Here is a 22,829-nt window from a genome sequence, read left to right on the forward strand (position 1 = left end):
TTATGTATGAGAATTCAGAATAACGTCATATAGTGTAATTTACTTTCAAGAAGAGTATGCAAACTTAAACATCTGCAGCATATCTTGAAACAGTTTAAGCATATACCAGCAACCATAATTTTTCACCATCGTGCATTTCAAGACCATATGCTTTTATCATGTTTTTGTATGTATTTATTTACCCCGTGGAACAATCTTAATGCATTTCTTGTCCATACAACAACAGTTCATATCATGGCCAGTGGGGGCCTGTGGGACATTTTCAAATTAGGGCTGTGCCCATCCAAAAATTTTAGCAACATATTTTAAATAATGATCATTGTTTTACTAAGTTCAGGATTAAGTTTGAGAATGATTCCTAAAAACAGTATTTTTCTGCAAGCTTATTTCCAGGGTAAGATTAAAAAAAAAAAATTATTGGTCAAAATTCATAATTTACAGTGCAATAACAAAAAAACAGTGAGGGAAAAAATATATATAATCATTTTAAAACAATCTACTGTAGACATAAGATTTGAGGACGCTGATTGGCTAAATGTTTATGTATTCAATCAGCCATTGGCTAAACTGCTATATAGACCCGCCTCCTTTCTCTGTCGCCGCCGAACTGAGCTTTAGACATGCGCAGTGCACTGGAAGGGGACATGGAAAAACAAATATGAATACCAGCTCATATAATTTATAATGATAACAATTACTATTCTCATTTTGATAAAACATAATTAAACAGCATCCGTTTATCTCCTCCTGAGGAAGTGCGAGGGAACAGTAACAGGAAATACGGAAACGCTTCCCCGCTTTCTCTCTCATTATGTAACGTTAGAGTCGTTATGTTTAGGTAAAAATAATCACACACCCGCTCTCTTTTTAGCGCATATACCAGTCAGCAAAACGCTCGTTTCTTGCTGGAGCTCAAATGAAAGTGAGAGTCATGTGTGAAAGATGATCCAGGGCTGGTGACTGAAGCAGACAGAGAAGAAGAAGAAGGACGTGGTAAATCATTGTCTCGTGTTTTGCATGCCCTGTCACACCTCATGTGTCCAAACTTCACTCAGTGAGACTATTAGAGGAAAAGCAGTTGGAAGAAGGAGCATATAACAACATTAGAAACAACAGTAGGAGCTTTTCCTTTCACATTTGTAGCCTTTACTCTGATATGTTGCATGTTGTTGAAGAATGTGAGACAGCGATTAAAAATAGTCTTCAATAAATGCACACAGTTTAACAGAGCAACATAATACTTAGTGTCGAAATCGAAGTAAACAGCTAAACTTCTAGTAGCAACAGAGCTAAGCTAATACCATGGTCACATGTTCTTAAAGGTATACACACATGAGTAAATGCCTGTCAAATGAGAGTAAACTGGTGTAAATGTTACCCAGTATTTGGCCATAACTTTATTAGAAAGTGCATTACACAGTTTGGAATTCTAGAATGTGATGTATGAAAGCCAAATACATACTAACAGTCTACTAATGAAAGCAGGTTGTGACACACAACTTAAGTGTTTTTTGTTCTCATTAGATTTATTCATCTAGGATGTGTTGGTTTTTCCCTTCCAGAACTTCTTATACTGAGATGTATCAATCTATTATAAGGGATGAAATCCATTATGCACAAAACCTCTGAAAACAAAATAAGAGAATAATTACTTTTCTGTTGTAGATGGCGTTCGTGTTCCTGCCAGCACTGGCTCGTATGGCCGTGTGTGGCGGCACCCATGGGAACGAGCTGTCCGGTGTGTATGTTGTGCAGGAGATGGAGCGACAGCGGAAAGAGAAGGGAGAGGGTGTGTGGCCGATTCCTGTAACAACTGTGCTGTCAAACCCAAGGGCTGTGAAAGAGTGCAGAAGATACATTGACACGGATATGAACCGCTGTTTCACCAGAGACACGCTGAGGTGAGATGTGGGACTGCAACATGGAGTATTGTTTTGTGAGGAAATTACTTATTTAAAAAAGATAGTTAGGTAATTATATACAGTAGTAATGGATAAAGAAATAAAAGCAGGCTCTGTTTAGAACAAGCTTATTCACTAGAATGAATCTGACTTTCCAAAATGAGAAAGAGGTCCCTTTAGGACAAACCAATTCACTTGAATGCATCAGACTTCCCCAGTTTTTAAAAGGAATATCTAGAAATGAAAGTTCTATCATCATTTAGTCACTCTAAGAATTATTTGGAAGAATTTTGGTAACCAAATACTTGACAGTAGCCACCGAAATTAATTGTGTGGAAAGAAATACTATGGATGCTGTCAGCTGGATAGATGTTGCTGAGTAGAGGTAAGAATCACCAGAATCACCTCATCTTGTCTAGCTCTGACATCTGTAGGTTTCAGCGCCATAGAGAGACATTGGAATATATGAAGCTTGCATCGGTTTGATGGTGGTTAAGATACAAAAATGGAAAAACAATGCATCTGGGGTGCTTGTAACACTGATTCCAGAAATGTATTTTATTACATTTCCTAAACCCTTTTAAGCCCATATTCATTATATATCTGTAACTTGAATATGTTTTGGTCAATAGCTAAAATAATAAAATCGTGCCTCTGTCCAAATATATATGGGCCTAACTGTATTTATAAATGTAAAAATGTGAATGGATGTTAATCTCATATCACCTCTCTCTTGCAGTTGTCCTATTACAGACAGCAGCCCGTATGAAGTCCGGCGTGCTCAGGAACTGAACAATCTGCTGGGACTGAAAGAATCCACCGATGCAACAGACATGATCTGTGACCTTCATAACACCACGTCCAACATGGGCGTCACACTCATCCATTACACGACCAGTGACTGGGTGACCCTGCACATCTGCAAATACCTACAGGCAAGAACATTTCTAGTGTGCTTCAATAAATGGCGTACTAGAAAGTAAGGGCAGTCGTTCTCAACTAGTTGGAGGTTTGACCCAAAATTGAACAGACAGCAAGTTGTACATTATATTCAGTGTAAAATCTGCTTCCTGAAGCAAAACCAGTGAAGGACCACACATCTGTGTTTTTATAAATGTTCCATTTTAACTGCGTTGACCATTCCATGAGTAGAACATGTTTTTTTTTTTGTGCCTATGCATGTGTGTTTTGATGCTTTGTGTTGTCATGTACACATTTAAGACTAAGATAACCAATGTGCCTGTGAGAGTGCTGGTACTGGATTTCCCTATTTGTGACGCATATAACTTGGAGTCTGTGTCCAAGCATGGCTTTAGTAAGTGATGGTGATCATCTCAATGCATTTGCTTTGTGTACTCCACCACAAATGCACATTCAGATGAGCTGTGTTTCTGTAGCTCTAGAGGTCGGGCCGCAGCCGCATGGTGTCATCAGAGCTGACATCTATAACATTATGAAAGAGGCCGTCGACCTGACAATAGACTGGATCCACAAATTCAACTCAGGTACTGTATGTCCTAAACCATTTTGGTTTATATTTGACTGTTGTAATTGTGACTTATTTCAAACTATGTTGTTTTCAGGAATGGTGTTTGAAGGCGGGGATGTAGAAGCCTTTAAGTTTATCAAAAGTGTTGATTATCCCAGAGATCCAGAGACTCGGAGTCTCACGGCTGCCATTCATCCTCAGCTGCAGGTGCCAGTCATTCTGCTATTTATGATATTAGGACCATTTATATTAATGATGGAGAAAAAAGATCTCATAGAATTACTGTAAACATGTCATAAATGATAAAAATGGTAAAGTATTTATTCATCACGGTAGTATTTGTTGTACTGCTTTTATGCTGATTTAAAAAATATTTAAAAAATATATATTTTGGGGGGAATTATACAAAATGGGGAAAATGTACGATGTATGTTTTGTAAATTAAGGAATTCTTTTTTTTTTTTCTAGGACAGAGACTTCTCTCTTCTCAAACAGGGAGACCCTTTGTTTTATACATTTTCTGGAGAAACCGTGAAGTATGAAGAAGAAGAGACGCTTCATCCTTTCTTTATCAATGAGGCTGCCTATTATGAAAAAGGAATTGCTTTTCACTTGGCTAAGAAGTTGACACTGACAATTCCAACAGTGCAAGTGCAGAAAGACTGAAGGATTGGAGAGGAACGGATATAAAACTCTGCATGATTGCCAAAAAATCTAACATCAATCAGATGATATTAAGAAATCCGGATGCCACTTAAATGATTTTAACACTTTTGCAATCACTTATAACTCAGGTAGACATCATGTACATATTTGTAGTTATATAAAAATGCAATGCTAATTAAGTTGTCAAAATCAATGCGTTCAGTCGCATATTACACTTTTTAAAAAATGTAATACAATATTTAGTCCAACATGTCTTATACATGTAATGCTGTAACTTCTGCTGTCTAGGCATTTACAAAATTGTGAATTCCTCAGCCTATGTCATGTTATTAATTTTTTATATTGTTGGGCCTTTGCAGTTAATGGTTATAATAAATATTATTGCTTCTTTTTAAAGACATTTCTTTTCATTGGGTCTCAATTATGTCAAATCGAAATCTCCTACCATTACAAAAATGAAAAGATCCATACATCATGTAAAAACAAGTATGGATAGAAATGTTTGTGAAAATTGATCACAAGGTGGCTCCATATTAAGCAACTTCAGAACCCTTGCTTTAAGTTGCCCTTAACAGTTACTCTTTACGGGTAGAGTAGGCATTTCGGAGAGGTTAGCAATAGCAAGCTAGCTTTAAAAGCATAAGATCCCATCCTCCCAACAAATCACTCTCCAAAGCCACGCCTCCTCCCAAACACATGAACATGCACAGATAGAGTAGAGACTGCTACACTGCTGGAAGTTTGTGAAGTTTACTGAATCTTCAATGCTTATAGAGGCATCATAAGTTAGCACAATGCTAACAGTGATTACAACCAAAGAAGTTTTTTTTAATTGGCTGTTTTGCAATGGCAGGTGTTTATGCACTGAGGTCGGAAGTAGTAGGAAACCGTGACAGGAAATACCGGTTTGTTATGAAAGTCGGGCAGGAGCCAGTTCTGCGGTCCTCTCATTTGTCATGTTTATCCTTCCCCCATTGATTTTCTTCCACACACCCTTTCTTTTTAGTGCATGTATGAGTCAGCAAACGCCTGCTTCATGCTGGAGCTTCAGTGGAAGTAAAGGTCATGTGTGGAAGATGATCCAGGGCCGGTGACTGAAGCAGACAGAGAAGAAGGTCGAGGTAAATCTTTGCATATACTTTACTGTGTTTGAGCAACTGGGGAAGAATGTCTTAAACTATTAATGTGTGTGTGCAGATGCGGCTCCTGCTGTGTTGTGGCCCCTGAGGTTATATTAGGCCTGTACTGACTGAATGTGTGTCTGAATGCATACTCTGTCACACGTATGTGTCCAGAGGTCTGCTGTGCCTTGTGCAGCTTCACTCAGTAAGACGATTAGAGGGAAAGCAGCCGGAAGAAGAAGTGAAACAGCTTTACTTCTGTATTAAAAATAGCAGTAGGATTACCTTTCCTTTTTAGAGCTGTTGCTCTGATATGTTGCATGTTGTTGTAAAATGTGAGACGGCTTGTAATAATGCTCTTCAGTAAATGCATATTATTTAAGAAAGCTACAGAACACTTCCATTTACAGGAAAACAGCAAAATTCTTAAACTAATACCATGAACACAAGGTGTACACACATGGATAAACACTCGACAAATGAACGTAAACACAGACATAATAAAGTTACCCACTAGTCAGGCTGCAGGCATAACTTTATTAGAAACCACAACATTAAACAGTTTGAATGGAATTCTTGAAGTGTGATGTATGAAAGCTATCTATCTATACTCTCTCTCTCTTTCTAGTAAGTTGTAGTTAACAATAATAACCCTTTGTCCATTGCTTCATTTTCAGTCATTTTCAGTAAATAATTGTTTTTCTCAAATGCAACAGTTCACTTTTGTTCTTGTTAACAGTGCAGTTTCCAGTCTGTTGTGCCAACCATGCAAAATATTCAACACGTGTTCTGTTGACCTCCTCCATGGGATTATTAATTATGTTTTTGTTTGTTTGTTTGTTTGTTTGTTTTGGGGTGGGGGGGTTACTCTCTCATTAGTTCTACATATCATCTAGAACTACAAATCATAGGTAAAGTACATAACTTTATTATATTATGGGTTAATCTGAATTAGACAGACATTAAAATATTGCCATACCATTTGAAAACTCAAAAGTGTACTTTTCTGTTGTAGATGGCGTTCGTGTTCCTGCCAGCACTGGCTCGTATGGCCGTGTGTGGCGGCACCCATGGGAACGAGCTGTCCGGTGTGTATGTTGTGCAGGAGATGGAGCGACAGCGGAAAGAGAAGGGAGAGGGTGTGTGGCCGATTCCTGTAACAACTGTGCTGTCAAACCCAAGGGCTGTGAAAGAGTGCAGAAGATACATTGACACGGATATGAACCGCTGCTTCACCAGAGACATGCTGAGGTGAGATGTGGGACTGCAACATGGAGTGGATAAAAAAAAAATTAAGGTTCTGAATTAGGTCTATTCTTTCTTCTAAAAGCAAAATATATTATAATGGGAAGCCGTTTGAGATGAAACCCATTGAAACACTTGCGCATACAGTACATGTGAAACACTTGCGTGTACATGGGAAACACTATATATCTGTGCATATATATGAAAGATGTGTGGTTACATAGAAACTCTTTGCATAAACCCTGTTATCGCCCACCTACTGTTGTACCTGCACAGAGACTGCACTTTGAGACTGAGAGAGCATAAACATTTTCAGTGTGCCCGGAAGTTGTTTCATTGTTGGTTAGTTGGTGAATAGTTAGTGATGTGACATACAGCCAGGTATGGTGACCCATACTCAGAATTTGTGCTCTGAATTTAACCCATCCAAAGTGCACACACACACACACACACACACACAGCAGTGAACGCATACACACACAAACACAGCAGTGAACACACACACAGCATTTGTGCTATAGCACCCGGGGAGCAGTTGGGGGTTTGGTGCCTTGCTCATGGTCATGGTATTGCCAGCCCGAGACTCAAACCCACAACCCTAGGGTTAGGAGTTAAACTCTCTAACCACTAGGCCACAACTTCCCAACCAGAAGTTTAGTTCATTTGGAAACAGAGGCGCAGTTTATGCAAGGAGTTTCTATGTAACCACGTCTTTCATATATATGCACAGATATATAGTGTTTGACATGTATGCGCAAGTGTTTCAACGTGTATCGCAAGTTTTCAACGTGTATCGCAAGTGTTTCAATGGGTTTCATCTCAAACGGCCTCCCATATATTATAATAGTATGCGATCTCATTTAATCTTATTTGTATGCCTAACATGTTGAAAACGTAAAACGCTTGCTGTCTCATCACATTCAGGAATTACATGAAATTTAGATGCAATCTGAGCAAAATGTTGAGTAGTTTGCATTACTAGATAATATTGTCCCCTTTTGAAACATTTATATAGACCTTTTTCTATTTTCTGGGTTTCTCAGTAGAAGTAGTCATAATTCCTAAAAAATAGACTGAGAACAATTTCAAATTTTCTGTCGCGCCCATAGACGTTGCATTAGAAACACCCTCTGCTTAAGCATTATTATTATTAAATGTACATACAATAAAAATGAAAATATAAAAAACTTGAAAACTGGAGGATTTATGATGCTGATGACCATTGAGAAAAGGGTCTATTGTAAAACAGTTGTGAAAAAATTAATTAAATGTTTAACTACTTCCGTCTTACCTAGTTCTCTTTCAGCATTAAAACTGATGCTTCGTGCTTAAATTAACATTAAATTCTGCCTACTTTGATTTGATTTGTCCTCTCAAGCATTCAAGGTTGCTTACACTGCTGAGGCAGATCAGCCTAAAAATGTCAATTTTAAAGTTCTAAAAATTCCTCTTTGTCATTCAGAGGTTTTCTTGGGTCTCGGTGTCTATGGTACACCTGGGATAGATGGATGTTGACTAGTTGTGCAGCAACTCTAGTTAACAAATAAATAACAGTAAATATATTTCTAAATGCAAATATGTTACTGTGTAGCTCTCTCTTGCAGTTGTCCTATTACAGACAGCAGCCCGTATGAAGTCCGGCGTGCTCAGGAACTGAACAATCTGCTGGGGCTGAAAGGATCCACCGATGCAACAGACATGATCTGTGACCTTCATAACACCACGTCCAACATGGGCCTCACACTCATCCATTACACGACCAGTGACTGGGTGACCCTGCACATCTGCAAATACTTACAGGCAAGAACATTTCTAGTGTGCTTCAATGTACACAATACTGGAAACCAAGGTCAGTCGTTCTCAACTGGTGGGTTGCTGTGACCAAAAATTGGACAGGCAGCCAGGGAAAAAATTGGACAGACAGCAAGTGAAAAATTGGGACAGCACTACTTTAGTTTATAGATTTAAATGAGAATTATAGTTATCGTAAAGAAATATATATGTCCATTACTTGTCATCTGAGAACATGCAAATGTTGACTTCCTAAAAACCTTCATATATCGGGCCACCTCATACCGTACTCTGTCTCCTTCTCTCAGACTCACCCTTTCCCTCCCTTTTCGACTACAGAAATTGAAATCACGCAATGCTGATGCCATGATAATTTGAGAATGTAACAGTAATAATAATTTGCACAGTTTGAAGTGGATTTTCCACAGTTGGTCTGAACAAAAATGGCAGACTTGTTACTTGTTTAGATGACAATATGATTTTATATTTCAAGATGTATGCTAGAATCTGACAGCCACACATACTCCTCAAAACATTATATTCTTCCACTGGAGCCATGCAAAGATGATAATTTCACAAATAACAGACGGAGATGGAAACAAAGAGGAACTAAAGGACTGCATCTTAAAATTATGCAATCCATGAAAAAGTAACTGTAATCCAATTATTAACATTTTAGATTGAAATATAATTACAAGTACTACATTAATGGAATCTGATTACGTAACCAGATTACTTGTAATTAGTTACGACACAGCACTGAAAATACAGAATATTCGGTGTAAAATACAGGTCCTGAAAAAAAAAAACAGTTAAGAACCACAGACCTTTGTTTTATTTATGCGCACGTGTGTTTTGATGTTGTGTGTTGTCATGTACACATTTAAGACTAAGATAACCAAGGTTCCTGTGAGAGTGCTGGTACTGGATGTCCCGATTAGTGATTCTTATTCCTTGGAGTCTGTGTCCAAGCATGGCTTTAGTAAGTGATGGTGATCAACTCAATGCATTTGCTTTGTGTACTCCACCACAAATGCACATTCAGATGAGCTGTGTTTCTGTAGCTCTAGAGGTCGGGCCGCAGCCGCATGGTGTCATCAGAGCTGACATCTATAACATTATGAAAGAGGCCGTCGACCTGACAATAGACTGGATCCACAAATTCAACTCAGGTACTGTATGTCCTAAACAAATGTGGCTTACCTGTGTACTTTCTGTAATACTTTATTATTAAGTGTGTTATATTTTGAACTGTGGTTTTCAGGAACGGTGTTTGAAGGCGGGGATGTAGAAGCCTTTAAGCTAATCAAAAGTGTTGATTATCCCAGAGATCCAGAGACTCGGAGTCTCACTGCTGCCATTCATCCTCAGCTGCAGGTGCCAGTCGTTCTGCTATTTATTTTACAGGTGCTGGTCATATAATTAGAATATCATCAAAAATTGATTTATTTCACTAATTCCATTAAAAAATGAAACTTGTATATTTTATACATTCATTACACACAGACTGATATATTTCAAATGTCTTTTAATTTTGATGATTATAACTGACAATTAAGGAAAATCCCAAAATCAGTATCTCAGAAAATTTGAATATTGTGAAAAGGTTCAATATTGAAGACACCTGGTGCCACACTCTAATCAGCTAATTAACTCAAAACACCTGTTTAGACCTAAATGGCCACTCAGTCTAGTTCTGTAGGCTACACAATCATGGGGAAGACCGCTGACTTGACAGTTGTCCAAAAGACGACCATTGACACCATGCACAAGGAGGACAAGACACAAAAGGTCATTGCAAAAGAGGCTGGCTGTTCACAGAGCTCTGTGTCCAAGCACATTAATAGAGAGGCAAAGGGAAGGAAAGATATGGTAGAAAAAAAGTGTAGAAGCAATAGGGATAACTGCACCCTGGAGAGGATTGTGAAACAAAACCCATCCAAAAATGTGGGGGAGATTCACAAAGAGTGGACTGCAGCTGGAGTCAGTGCTTCAAGAACCAGACATATGCAAGACATGGGTTCCAGCTGTCACATTCCTTGTGTCAAGCCACTCTTGAACAACAGACCGCGTCAGAAACATCTTTCCTGGAGGAAGAGAGAAGAAGTACACGATCCACGTTGCTTGAGGTCCAGTGTAAAGTTTCCACAGTCTGTGTTGGTTTGGGGTGCCATGTCATCTGCTGGTGTTGGTCCACTGTGTTTTCTGAGGTCCAATGTCAGCGCAGCCGTATACCAGGAAGTTTTAGAGTACATTATGCTTCCTGCTGTTGACCAACTTTATGGAGATGCAGATTTCATTTTCCAACAGGACTTGGCACATGCACACAGTGCCAAAGCTACCAGTACCTGGTTTAAAGACCATGGTATCCTTGTTCTTAATTGGCCATCAAACTCGTCTGACCTTAACCCCATAGAAAATCTATGTGGTATTGTGAAGAGGAAGATGTGATATGCCAGACCCAAGAATGAAGAAGAGCTGAAGGCCACTATCAGAGCAACCTGGTCTCTCATAACACCTGAGCTGTGCCACAGACTGATCGACTCCATGCCACACAGCATTGCTGCAGTAATTCAGGAAAAAGGAGACCCAACTAAGTATTGAGTGCTGTACATGTTCATGTTCATGTCATGTTCATCCGTTTCAGTTGGCCAAGATTTCTAAAAATCCTTTCTTTCTATGGGTCTTAAGTTAATTAAAATTTTCTGAGATACATAACTTGGGATTTTCCTTGGTTGTCAGTTATAATCATCAAAATTAAAAGAAATAAACATTTGAAATATATCAGTCTGTGTGTAATGAATTAATAAAATATACAAGTTTCACTTTTTGAATGGAATTAGTGAAATAAATCAAACTTTTAGATGATATTCTAATTATATGACCAGCACCTGTATATCCTCACAGAATCAGGATGAGGATGTCTAGATCATGAGAAAATTAAGTTTATTTTAGTTCCATTTTCTTTTACAGTAATGGTGAAAAAAATCCAATTCTATTTATTGTTGTGTGGAAAAAAGATAAATTATTATTATGGTAAACAGTGCTTTATAGGAATTAATTACATTATCTGGATTATGTAATCAAATTCTAAAAGTGTAGTACTTGTAATTGGATTATATTACATTTTAAAATGCTCATAAGTCCCCCTAATATTTAAATATTAATATTTCAGTAATTAACACATTTAAATGTTCTTTGATGTCAGTTAATGGTCATGTTGACATGTATGTAAACAAAATTTCAAATTTGGGTGTTCAAGTGTTTTATGCTTTTATTTTAAAACAATTTATTGTTTAGAATTTTATTATGTAATTAATTATTAGCTCTTCATCAACTAATAACCCCCCTGCAGTTCTTTAATTTCACAGTTTGGGGAACAATACAGAAATGTAATGTTTAATGCATTTTACGATGTCGACAACAACATTTTTATTTATTTATATTTTTAATAATATTCCCATTTAAAATTTGGTCAAAAGTAATCAGTCTAAAACATGCTAAATATAATTTTTCTTGATTTTGATTATAATGTGACCTAGATATATTTATGTGAAATATACCCAAAATCTAAAGTTTTTTTTTTTTGTCTAGGACAAAGACTTCTGTCTTCTCAAGCATGGAGACCCTTTATTTTTGTCATTTTCTGGAGAAACTGTGAACTACAAGGAAGAAGAGACACTTCATCCTTTCTTTATCAATGAGGCTGCTTACTATGAAAAGGGTATAGCTTTTCACTTGGGAAAAAAGATAATGCTGAAAATTCCAACAGTGCGAGTGCAGAAAGACTGAAGGATGAGAAAGGGAAATATATTAAATTCAGCACGATTACCACCATCAATCAGTTGATTTCACCAAAATGCTTTTGACAGTCACTTGTAACTCAGGTATATGCTATGTACTTATTTGTAGCTATATGACAATGAATGGCTCATTTATCTGCTTCTAAAACACGAGCAACAGCATTTTGGATGCAAAGATATTTATTGTGACCAGCAAAATGTTCACATGACGTGAACGTGTACAAAACTGTATAAAAAAGGCAAACGGTCTGAAGTATTGACTTTATAATGATGTCACAGTGGAGTGTGAGGTATCCTCTTGACTGTATTGCTCATATGCTGTTGCTCTCGCCTGATTTCTTTGAGAAAATAGAGCCTCTCATGGACTCGAAATAAAAAGACAAAACAAAGCACACTCGAAAAAAATGTGACCTCAAGTATTACAACACACAGAATAAATGACATGGCACAATGAGATCAAGTGAAGCTGGATGTGCACAGTGTGCTTTTTACCACTGGGGTGTTTTTTTTGCATTAATATGATGGCAGTGAAATCTTGACTAAAATCTACAACTGACTGAAAGTCATCTACAGATTTTTTGTAAAAGTGCATGAAAAACATGATGAATGACAGCAGTAACTGGATGTTTTAAATCCACATCATGTGACACAAAATTGACAATTTAATTGTGCCTTTGCACTGATTTCACCAATGTTTAGAGTGGCTTTATATGTACTAATTTAGTTGTCATAACCTCACATTATGCAATCCTAAACTGCAGAGCATATCGAAAACAACATAATGGTAAAAATCACATAACGTGCACCAGCTACATTTTTTAACTGAAGTATAAAATATAAACCACAGCTGAGATGGTTTACTGTACTTGAACCATCTCAAACCATTATAAATGGATTCTAATCAAGTCACTAAACAAATGTGAAATACATTATCAAAGAGAAACTAAATGGTAAACAACAAAGTATAACCAATGCAAAGCACAAGAAAAAATATTAAGCAAACCAAATGTTCAGAAAAACGAAAAAAGGCTCAAGTGGTTAATTCTTATAATGGACACAAACATTAGTCTTTCAGGCCAAGGCATAACCCATTACATTTTGGGATTGCAAAGTGCTAAAATGCTATCGCTTAAAGATGTCACCGAGTAGCTAGAATAAAAAACACCCGCGTTACCGTATTTATTTATACCGTACACAAATTTTTTCATAGTTTGGCTGGTCCTGCGACTTATAGTCAGGTGTGACTTATCAAAATTAATTTGACATGAACCGAGAGAAAACATTACCGTCTATAGCCGCGAGAGGGTGTTCATTACAGACTATACCGTTATAAATAAATGTGACTTATGTTTTATTTTTTCTCGTCATGACGTATTTTTGGACTGATGCGACTTATACTTAGGTGCGACTTATAGTCAGAAAAATACGGCATTTAAAACATGCTGAGGAGATGAAACTAAACCTAACCTATCAAATTGAGTAATCGTGTGACTAAACAAAAGGTGAAGCTCTGAATAACTGCGGTTTATGGTTTATAAATGCTTTTCTGTTGTTGAGCGTGAGTCTGCGGTTGAGAAGTGTAGTTTCTCATCTTCAGCAGCACAGATGCTAATCGAGTGGTTAAAAAGGCAGGTATATAGTAGGAAGATCCTTCAAGAAATGAATATATTCACAGGACAGTGCGACAGGTGGACGGACAACATTAGTTAACCTACTAACTTTGAGCGGTATGTTCTGATCTTTTCCTTCATAGCTTTAACTTGGTTAGTGGTAAAAGCAGCAGCTGAACGAACATGGCTAAATGCATTCTGTGAGAGCAGACAATCCCTTCAGCGACTGTATAGTCAGTCCTCTATTGCCTAAGCGACCCTGTAGGCTGTCATTCGAGTGTAGTGTTGGCGTTGGCTCCTCGCGGCCCAGATGAAGAGCGCAGCAGCCATGATCTGCAGCGGTGACGACACCAGAGCCAAAAACAAGGACCAGCTCGGAGAATAGTCCATACCCTCAGGGAGTTGGGATATTTTGTGTAACAAATGCATGCCCGTGAGGAAACAGCACACGGTGGCCAGGGAACACAGGCCTGAGAAAACAAACATCAAATTATAATGATCTCATATATATACAGTACAGTCCAAAAGTTTGGACACACCTTCTCATTCAAAGAGTTTTCTTTATTTTCATGACTATGAAAATTGTAGAGTCACACTGAAGGTATCAAGGGCTATTTGACCAAGAAGGAGAGTGATGGGGTGCTGCGCCAGATGACCTGGCCTCCACAGTCACCGGACCTGAACCCAATCGAGATGGTTTAGGGGTGAGCTGGACCGCAGACAGAAGGCAAAAGGGCCAACAAGTGCTAAGCATCTCTCGGGGAACTCCTTCAAGACTGTTGGAAGACCATTTCAGGTGACTACCTCTTGAAGCTCATCAAGAGAATGCCAAGAGTGTGCAAAGCAGTATTCAAAGCAAAAGGTGACTACTTTGAAGAATCTAGAATATGACATATTTTCAGTTGTTTCACACTTTTTTCTTATGTATATAATTCCATATATAATTCCACATGTGTTAATTCATAGTTTTGATGCCTTCAGTGTGAATCTACAATTTTCATATTCATGAAAATAAAGAAAACTCTTTGAATGAGAAGGTGTGGCCAAACTTTGTGGTACTGTACTGTGTGTGTGTATAATATATATATATTAGTGCTGTCAAAATTAGCGCGTTAACGCATTCGATTAATTTGAAATATTTAACGCGTTAAAATAAAATAACGCAATTAACGCGGTTGCAGTTTTTTTTATTTCCAGTTGTGGCCTTGTGTGTTCAACGTGCAAAGAAATATGGATAAGACCAAGGAAGGACTTTTAGACGGAAAGTTTCAGTATAAAACTCTGCCGGATTACTCTTCAGTCTGCCACAAGAAACATTATGACTGTATGACTGTAACAGTGCGTAAATCAGACCTTTCTGTAACGCTAACGTTAATAAGCTTAAACGAAAATAAAGAAATAATTGTGTAGCAGAGTATTTTTTGTACACAGTGCCGCGAACTGTCAATCACTCCTGTGCGCGTGCATCACTGTTCTCCTCAGCTGCAGCAACTTGCGCTCTCTCTCTTCATCAAGCTTTAAAACAAAAAGGGGACAAAAAGATCATATTGTCTTTGTGCATAGGCTATAGATTAATTCGATAAAGGAATATCTAAATTTGTGCCTTGCCGTCTACGGTATTTTTTTAGAACTTAGAAAAAAGATGCTGCAGCCAATGAACAGCCAGCGGGGGCTGCAGGACGACTCAACCTCCGCAGACAGTTTTTAATGTTTATCAGACAATAAATACTCAAGATTTTGCTTTAGTATAACTCACAACGAGTTTCACACACCTTCTCCGGCCACGTTGAGTTGTTGACACTTAACAGTGGGAAAAGCGACACATGCGCTATTCACTTGTATAACTTAAGGGTGAATGGGTAATGTAGTTTCTGCTCTGGGTGGGATGAATTAGGAAGCTTGCATTGTGAAGGGCGCTCTGAAAATCGGCAGTGCAGGTAAAAGATTAAAACCTCTATTAAAACTGATGTCCAAATGAGCGTACCGGTACGCTACAAGCACGTTCTGGGCGCACGGAGAGGTGGCGGTACGCTCAAGAGCTATATTTGGAAGTGGCGGTACTGAGTACCTGTGCATACCGGCCCACTTAAAGCACTGGCAATGACTATACTTTGGAATTTTTTTGCAGTCCACTTAGAATTCAACATGGAAATCATTTTTGTTTTTTATTGGCATTGATTGTTTTGAAATTCAAATGGTACTTACATGCCTGTGTTTTTATTTCTGTAATAAATATGGCTTTCAAGCCAACAGTTAATTTGGAGGATATTGATGGTTTATTGCAGGTATGTTGTTTACATGAGAAAATCTGTGTTACAAGTTAAACAAAAATTCCAATAAACAATCATATTTTTAATTTAAATAGTTGCTTTGATTGAGTTTACATTAATTATTTACATTTTACATTTACATATCCAAAAAGTTTCAGTCTTTTAATTGCGATTAATCGCGATTAATTTTAAATAATTGTGCGATTAATTAGTTAATTTTTTTTAATCGATTGACAGCACTAATATATATATATATATATATATTTTAGGGGTGTCACGATTTCGATTTTAAATCGAAATCAATCGAAATTAAGTCACAGTCTCAAACTTCGAATTAAAAAATGGAATCGTCGATGCTGCCACGCCCCCATGTTGTGTCTGGTTACTTGCCAAGCAGAAAAAAACACATGTGTTGAAGTGCTGCGAGTCAACCTCCTCTAACAGCCACTCAAAAGATAGCATGGCAACTGCAGATGCAGGAGACCCATCGACAGAACTCGAATCCCCTCCTCTTTAACTGAAGTCACTGGTGTGGAAGTATTTTGGATTTCCAGTGAGTTATGTTGACAACGTTCGCGTTGTCGACAAAAAAACAACAGTTTGCAAGCTGTGCTATGTGCGTGTACCATATTCTCTCACTGGCAACACGACTAACATGGCAGGGCATCCCTGCAGGCACCACAAAAACATAGATTTATCTGTTAAACCAACAACTACACAAACTACTCTTCCGTCTTCATTTGGAATTGAACTTCCAAGCAACTCAACTCGTGCAAATGCAATTACGCGTGCGGTAGGAGTATTCATAGCCGCGGACATGCGACCTTATTCGGTGGTGGAAAACTCCGGTTTTAGGCATTTAATTAGCGTGCTAGAGCCACGCTACGAAATCCCAAGTAGAACGCATCTCACAGCTACGGTGATTCCCTCCATGTACAATAATGTAAAAGAGAAAGTTATTGAAGGTCTGAGCTGCGCACATTTAGTTGCTTTGACTACAGATTGCTGTACATCCAGAGCAACACCCAGAGCAACACAGAGCTTCATGACTCAATGTAAAAATCGAGAATCGAATCGATTACATATATATATATATAGCCATTAGCTGTTATTAATGTCTTACCGGCCAGCAGATGCAGCAGCCCTACGAATAGTGTGGGAGTGATACTGCGGCAAAGACAGGCACACACTCCGATCAACGCTGCGAGAAACACCAGCCCCACAGAGACCAGCGGCAACAGGAACTGACACTTCCACAGGTCTGTGGACACAAACATTTAAAACATGATGACACAGCAAATAACTTCAAATTTTAAAATACTATATATGAATGAATCTTACTTAAAGTAACTGTTTCTAGACAATAAACAATTATAAGTGAATGGAATGAGCATTACAAATTATTTTTACTCTTTTCATTGTTAGTTAAATTAGCCGATATAGCTTTGATATGTTTTTATTTGGTCATTAAGTTTAAAATTAAATGTTTGATATAAATGAAAAATAAAAATCTTTCCAATATATAAACTGCCATTCAAAAGTCAGCAAGATTTTCTTTTAACTTTCAGAAAGAAGACTCTTCTGCTCACCAAGATTGCATTTATTTGATTTGATTAAAAATACATTAAAACTGTATTATTAGGATATCTTATTACAATTTAAAATACCCGTTTTCAAATAAAAAAAATCATTTATTCCTATGACTCAAAGCTGAATTTTCAGCATTGTTACGCCACGTCAGTGTCACATGATCTTTCAGAAATCACTTGAATAAGCTGATTTACTGCTCAAGAAACAAGTATTAATAATATTATCAATGTTGAAAACGGTTGTGCTGCTTCATATTTTTGAGGAAACTATGATGTATTCCTTTTTTCAGGATTCTTTGATGATGGAGAGTTCAAAAAAGCAGCACTTATTTGAAACAGAAATCTTTTGTAACAATATAAATTAGGGCGATCACTTTTGAGAAAAATCTAATTTGAACGGATATCGAATATCATGCAATTTATTCGAATATCTAAAAGTGACAGCCCTAATATAAATCTCTTGATTGTCACTTTTGTTTAGTTCAATGCAAATTTACTTGAAAGGGTTTATTTATCCAGTAAGACCCCACCCCAGCCTTTCAAATGGTAGTGTATAAATCGAACGGAATATCATCAAAAGAAATCCCTAGAAAATATAGATGCGAGTACATGATTGATTTCAAGTCAGGACGTACATGTACGCAGCAGATCTTCTCCACTTTTAATATTCCCCGGGGAGTTGTACTTGGTTTCCCACTGCTGTGGCAAAGTAAAGGCCTGACATTTAGTCACTATCAGATCTGGAAAGGAGGAAGCGGAGAGTGAGAAGAGAGAGAAAGCAAAGTGTAGCAAGCATCAATTTTTAACCAACTGCACAATAATAATACATAACCATAAGTTCCTCTCCTTACCAGGCTCTTTAAGGTGTTTGGGCACCAGAATGCAGCGCCACCAGAGACCCAGCGTGCCGTTCAGCCGGAACAGAGCGTCGCTGTAGTTCCCCTCATTCACGTCCTCTCCCTCAAATTTCTTCTGCAGGTCCGAGTAGTTGCTGGCCGGCTGGCTGTGGTACTGGTACCAGTGGTGCGTACCCATTGCAACAGAGAGATAGACGGTGGCGAGCAGGCTCAGCACAGAGCCGATGACCAGAGCCGTGGCGTATCGGTTGTCCACCATGGTTATGATTAAAAGACTTCCTATAGATGTCCAACAATTAACTCTTTAGTTGAGGAGTGTGGTGACTGATGTGAGGAGATCGGTAATATAACTTGTTTGGGTTTTGGTGACAGAGATTGCTTTTCATCCTCTTATAATATCCTCTGCAGAACGTCAGATCTCATACTCATGGAGGTGATCCTTCTTAAGATCCTAAGTCATCTGAAACAGAGAAGAGTGTGATTAAATCTCAAAGTAGTCAAACAAAGTCATGTTTACAGAAGTAACAAGTTAATACACTTTTAAGGAGGAATGAGTCGCTGGATTTGCAAAAGACAATCCCAGTTTCGAAGCATTCAGTCCGGTAGCTAGACATTCGTGAGTAAACCTGTGTATTGTATGACTGGGAAAGGATGTGTTGTACTTATGATTGCAGAAGGTATTTCACATAAATGCCACTAAACCGCACATAACAACAAAAGAAATGATGACTAGTTAATTCTAATATAAAATGGTATAACAAAACATATATATATGAAAAAGAAAGGGTTTAAAAACAACAGTTAAACTTTTCATTTAAGTTAACGTTAAGTGGTCTTTTTTGAGTTAACTATATAAAATAATTTTCGCAGCATCTAAAAACACAAAGGAGCATTTCTTCCCATATATGGTGATTTAGATATATTTAACTGAGACACAAGAGTCTAAAATTAAATATTGCGTAACTTATATTAAAGTTTAGACGTTGACTAGCATAACAGCTAACAGGCTAGTTTTACCGACGTACTCGAGACTCTTGCGAATAAAAAATAAAGTATTTATATTGTAAGTGTTGTGAACTTCATATAGCAATGAAACACCATATATAGGTTTGTTGTTTAAATCAATAAAAGCTGTGTGCGATTGTCACTAAACTTACCACACACACACACCCTTCGCGCTGACGAAGACTCCGCTTCCGGTTACCATTACGAACGCGCGTACTCAACTTAAATCCGCACGGGCACGAGCAGTGCACTCGATCAGATGCGCGTTGAGTTTTATTAGATTTTCATACAGTCCGTGGTTTTCAAACGCTCTTGCTAAAAAAGGACTAAAATGATAAGAAACTAAACTGTTTTCTTCTGTTCACAGTGTACCTGCCTTTATATATATATATACGTTATATATAGTATTTAAATTGCATTGTAACATATATGGAAGTGTAGAATATGTACAATGTGTCTGTAAACTGATGCTAAGTAGCACACCCTCTCTACTTTGTATTTAATTTTTCCCCTTTTTCCTTGTTTCTTCTTGTTGATGTATGTGAAATTTTCAATGTGAGATGACATTGTACATGTTATTTGTTGACATAAAGCATTAAAACGGATAGGATAGCGCAAAAAAGAATCACTGACCGAGTCTTTGAACCTCTTCGAGAACCGAATCGCGGATATGAGTCGCATTCCTTCAACGCTACGCGTCTCCCAACCTCTAGGGAGCGATATTGAGCGCTTCTTAATGATTTTTCTTCTTCGCTTGTCGAAGCACAGGAGGAATACACGTGTGTTTCCGCCTATGGTTTCCGCACGTGTAGATTTCATTACAGTTTAATTATTTTTGTTTTGTATTGATCGACACAACTCCGATGATGTCTGCGTCTATAAACAAGAAAACAAACGGAGGAGAGGCTGCCACAAAGACAGAAGCTCTCGACAACGAAGAGGACTCTCCCATTGTGAGCCGCACACGCAGCGGTCGCAGAATACGGACACCCGCGGCCAAAACTCCCGTCCGCCGGACCAGAAAGTCCGTTGTGCGGGAAGATCCGGCAGAATACACCGAGGCTCGGCAAGAATCACCACCCGATGAGAGTACAGCAGATACTCAAAGCGACCAGTGCAGTCCACAGACAGAACCAGTGTGTCCAGATCTGTCCACATCAGCAGATGTCAGTCAAGAGTCAGGTCTGATAGGGTCAGATCAGACCAGTGAGAAGGAAAACGTGGTAAATAATACAGAGACTGAAGCCACTGGTCCCACTGACCCCAAGAAAAGGGGCAAAAAAAGGACTCACTCAGAATCCAGTGAGAAGAAAAGTAAGATGGTACCTCTGGGGAAACCTAAATCAGGAAGAGTTTGGAAAGACAGAAATAAGCAAAGGTGATTAACATTATGATGTTTCTTATCACTGTCTTCATAACACTTGGCTTGTTTAATTTAGCAGACTGCGTGTCTATGTTTGCATTCATGTTCTTGCATGTCTATTAGTCCATAATAATACTTTGAGTTTTCTAGCCGTTTTATTGTTTGGCCTTTTTTGTATTCGTTTCTGCCTGTTTATTAGTACAAAAGTGTTTTTCAGTCTGGAACTGTATCTATTTGACTTTTTGTAGGTTCTCTGCTCTGTTGAGAGACAAACCTCTGCGTACATCATGGGAAACAAAGATGGAGGCCAAGAGAGAGAAGCAGCTGGTGAAGCAGTACCACCAACAGCTGAAAGATGAGCAGGCCAGAGAGAAAGAGGCCAGTTTATGCACCAAAAGACTGTTTTTATTTTTATTGCATTTGTCTTCAATATCCTTACAACTTGCATAGATAAGTCCCTTATGCAAACCAAGGCTGTGTTTATTTCCCCTTTTGATTAATGTAATGCTTCCCTACTCAACAAAAGTGTCAAACCTTGTGATTTTGAGATTGTGATGCATGGACAATATCATGAGGTTTTGCAGTTAAAATCTTAAATTAAAAAAATTAAAGTGAGCATTGGTCATATGTGCTTTTTCTGCATTTAAATTTGCAGGAGAAAAAGAAGAGGAGAGCAGAAAACCTGAGAAGACGAGCAGAAAATGAAAGAAAAGCAGAGATTGTGCAAGTGGTAAATGCAGAATGTCTATTTTTCACCCCCAAAAAAATCAGTTGTTGTTACTATCTTTTTTTTTTTTTTTATAACCCATTACTGCTTTGCCCTTTCAGATTAAGAATACAGCAAAGATCAAGAGAATGAAGAAGAAACAGCTGAGGAAGATTGAGAAAAGAGACACGCTCTCGATGGTGCAGAAAACACCACCCAGTGTCAAGAAGGGAGCAGGGAACACAACCAGCAGCTTGTAGAGCGTTTCAGTACAGTACTGTGAGAGATCTCATCAGATCTTAACATGCTATTGTATATACGTGTGTAGTGCCTATTGAATGGACTGACATGTGAACCTCACTATGGAAAATACTAGGGACCTGTAATAATGTTGGATCAGTGACCCTTAAGTGGACCGCTTGGGTTGTGAATCTGCTTTAAGTCTCTGGGTTTGATGTAATATTTGTACAGCAAAATAAAAATCAAACTCATGGAAAATGTCACCAATCTTTTTTTTTATTATTATTTGATTGTCTCATTAAAAAACAATTTAAATAAATATATTTATCGATTAGTGAGTCAATTTGACCCTGGTTCATGCATGTGAAATTAATTTCATTTTCAATGTTATTTGTTTTCATGGTTATATATGGTAATATTTATCTAGCCGAGATGCTTACACTTTCAGTATCTTGGGGACTTTACATGGTGAGGTGGATTGATCTTAGCCTGACTACGTCAGACTTCCTACTTCCGCTCAATTTCATTTCGCTTCTGTACTTCACTTCTGTCTACGAAGCAAAGTGAAGTAGCAGAGTCTGGTATTACCAGGCTAGATTAATCTGATCCTTCAATCCAAAAAAATACTATAAAAACTACAGTCCTAGAAGGCAAAATTATAGTGTTCAGAAGTGGTGATTTAGAGTTTTACTCTTAAAATAACGTGACATAAATAATAAAGGTACAAATGAGGGAAATAAGACATCATGACTTGTCGGGTTTCTGTTTTGTTTTTGGTAACAATTTCTGTCTCATGTCCACCCATATTGGATGTTTTTCATAGTCGGTGAATCTCCCTCCAGGGGGCTGTGGTGAATGAAACAGAAAGATTATATGAGATTTCAGGAGGAGGAGTCTGTCGCCAAACAATGAGAAGGTACTTTCTGTATTTATTAGACCCACAAAAGCATACAGAGCATGACAAACACCAAGAAACACAGAAGACAAGAAGGATTTCCAGTTTAAGATAGCATGGCTACATTTTATGGAACATTGGTAAGATTGTTTTTAAATGCATTTTAAATCAGAAAATTGAACATATTATGCCAACATTTTACATAAGACCTTTTGATCGTGTAGATGTTTGTTTTATTGTCACAAATGTCTGGTTCTCTTTCAGGCTCAATACCTTCC

The 22,829-nt window shown here is 37.9% G+C and overlaps 4 protein-coding genes across 7 annotated transcripts; 3 read left to right on the forward strand and 1 right to left on the reverse strand.

The window, feature by feature from the left end:
- Positions 1 to 281: 281 nt before the first annotated feature.
- LOC113084557 (N-acyl-aromatic-L-amino acid amidohydrolase (carboxylate-forming) B-like) lies at positions 282 to 4,456 on the forward strand. Of its 2 annotated transcripts, none has more exons than XM_026254885.1 (7): positions 282 to 993; positions 1,666 to 1,901; positions 2,641 to 2,836; positions 3,123 to 3,216; positions 3,299 to 3,406; positions 3,485 to 3,597; positions 3,859 to 4,456. In XM_026254885.1, the coding sequence occupies exons 2-7, from the start codon at positions 1,666 to 1,668 to the stop codon at positions 4,054 to 4,056; spliced, it is 945 nt and encodes a 314-aa protein (XP_026110670.1). In that variant the 5' UTR covers positions 282 to 993; the 3' UTR covers positions 4,057 to 4,456. The 2 variants fall into 2 exon arrangements, with proteins under 2 accessions (XP_026110670.1, XP_026110671.1); XM_026254886.1 differs by having other exon boundaries at positions 980 to 1,115.
- A 120-nt stretch (positions 4,457 to 4,576) lies between these two features.
- On the forward strand, positions 4,577 to 12,031 carry LOC113084558 (N-acyl-aromatic-L-amino acid amidohydrolase (carboxylate-forming) B-like). Of its 3 annotated transcripts, XM_026254889.1 has the most exons (9): positions 4,577 to 5,177; positions 5,254 to 5,452; positions 6,057 to 6,088; positions 6,193 to 6,428; positions 8,027 to 8,222; positions 9,102 to 9,195; positions 9,278 to 9,385; positions 9,478 to 9,590; positions 11,808 to 12,031. In XM_026254889.1, the coding sequence occupies exons 4-9, from the start codon at positions 6,193 to 6,195 to the stop codon at positions 12,003 to 12,005; spliced, it is 945 nt and encodes a 314-aa protein (XP_026110674.1). In that variant the 5' UTR covers positions 4,577 to 5,177; positions 5,254 to 5,452; positions 6,057 to 6,088; the 3' UTR covers positions 12,006 to 12,031. The 3 variants fall into 3 exon arrangements, with proteins under 3 accessions (XP_026110674.1, XP_026110672.1, XP_026110673.1); XM_026254887.1 differs by lacking the exon at positions 5,254 to 5,452; XM_026254888.1 differs by lacking the exons at positions 5,254 to 5,452; positions 6,057 to 6,088.
- Positions 12,032 to 12,178: 147 nt separating this feature from the next.
- LOC113084561 (claudin domain-containing protein 1-like) lies at positions 12,179 to 19,594 on the reverse strand. Its single transcript, XM_026254891.1, has 5 exons — positions 19,500 to 19,594; positions 18,337 to 18,802; positions 18,121 to 18,225; positions 17,020 to 17,157; positions 12,179 to 14,096 (listed from the first exon to the last, which is right to left on the reverse strand). The coding sequence occupies exons 2-5, from the start codon at positions 18,599 to 18,601 to the stop codon at positions 13,876 to 13,878; spliced, it is 729 nt and encodes a 242-aa protein (XP_026110676.1). The 5' UTR covers positions 18,602 to 18,802; positions 19,500 to 19,594; the 3' UTR covers positions 12,179 to 13,875.
- Positions 19,595 to 20,077: 483 nt separating this feature from the next.
- Positions 20,078 to 21,988, forward strand: LOC113084560 (coiled-coil domain-containing protein 86-like). Its single transcript, XM_026254890.1, has 4 exons — positions 20,078 to 20,725; positions 20,959 to 21,088; positions 21,366 to 21,440; positions 21,539 to 21,988. The coding sequence occupies exons 1-4, from the start codon at positions 20,211 to 20,213 to the stop codon at positions 21,674 to 21,676; spliced, it is 858 nt and encodes a 285-aa protein (XP_026110675.1). The 5' UTR covers positions 20,078 to 20,210; the 3' UTR covers positions 21,677 to 21,988.
- Positions 21,989 to 22,829: the final 841 nt, after the last annotated feature.

This window comes from Carassius auratus, unplaced genomic scaffold (assembly GCF_003368295.1).
Source record: "Carassius auratus strain Wakin unplaced genomic scaffold, ASM336829v1 scaf_tig00040184, whole genome shotgun sequence".
In the NCBI taxonomy this organism is placed as follows: Eukaryota; Metazoa; Chordata; class Actinopteri; order Cypriniformes; family Cyprinidae; genus Carassius; species Carassius auratus.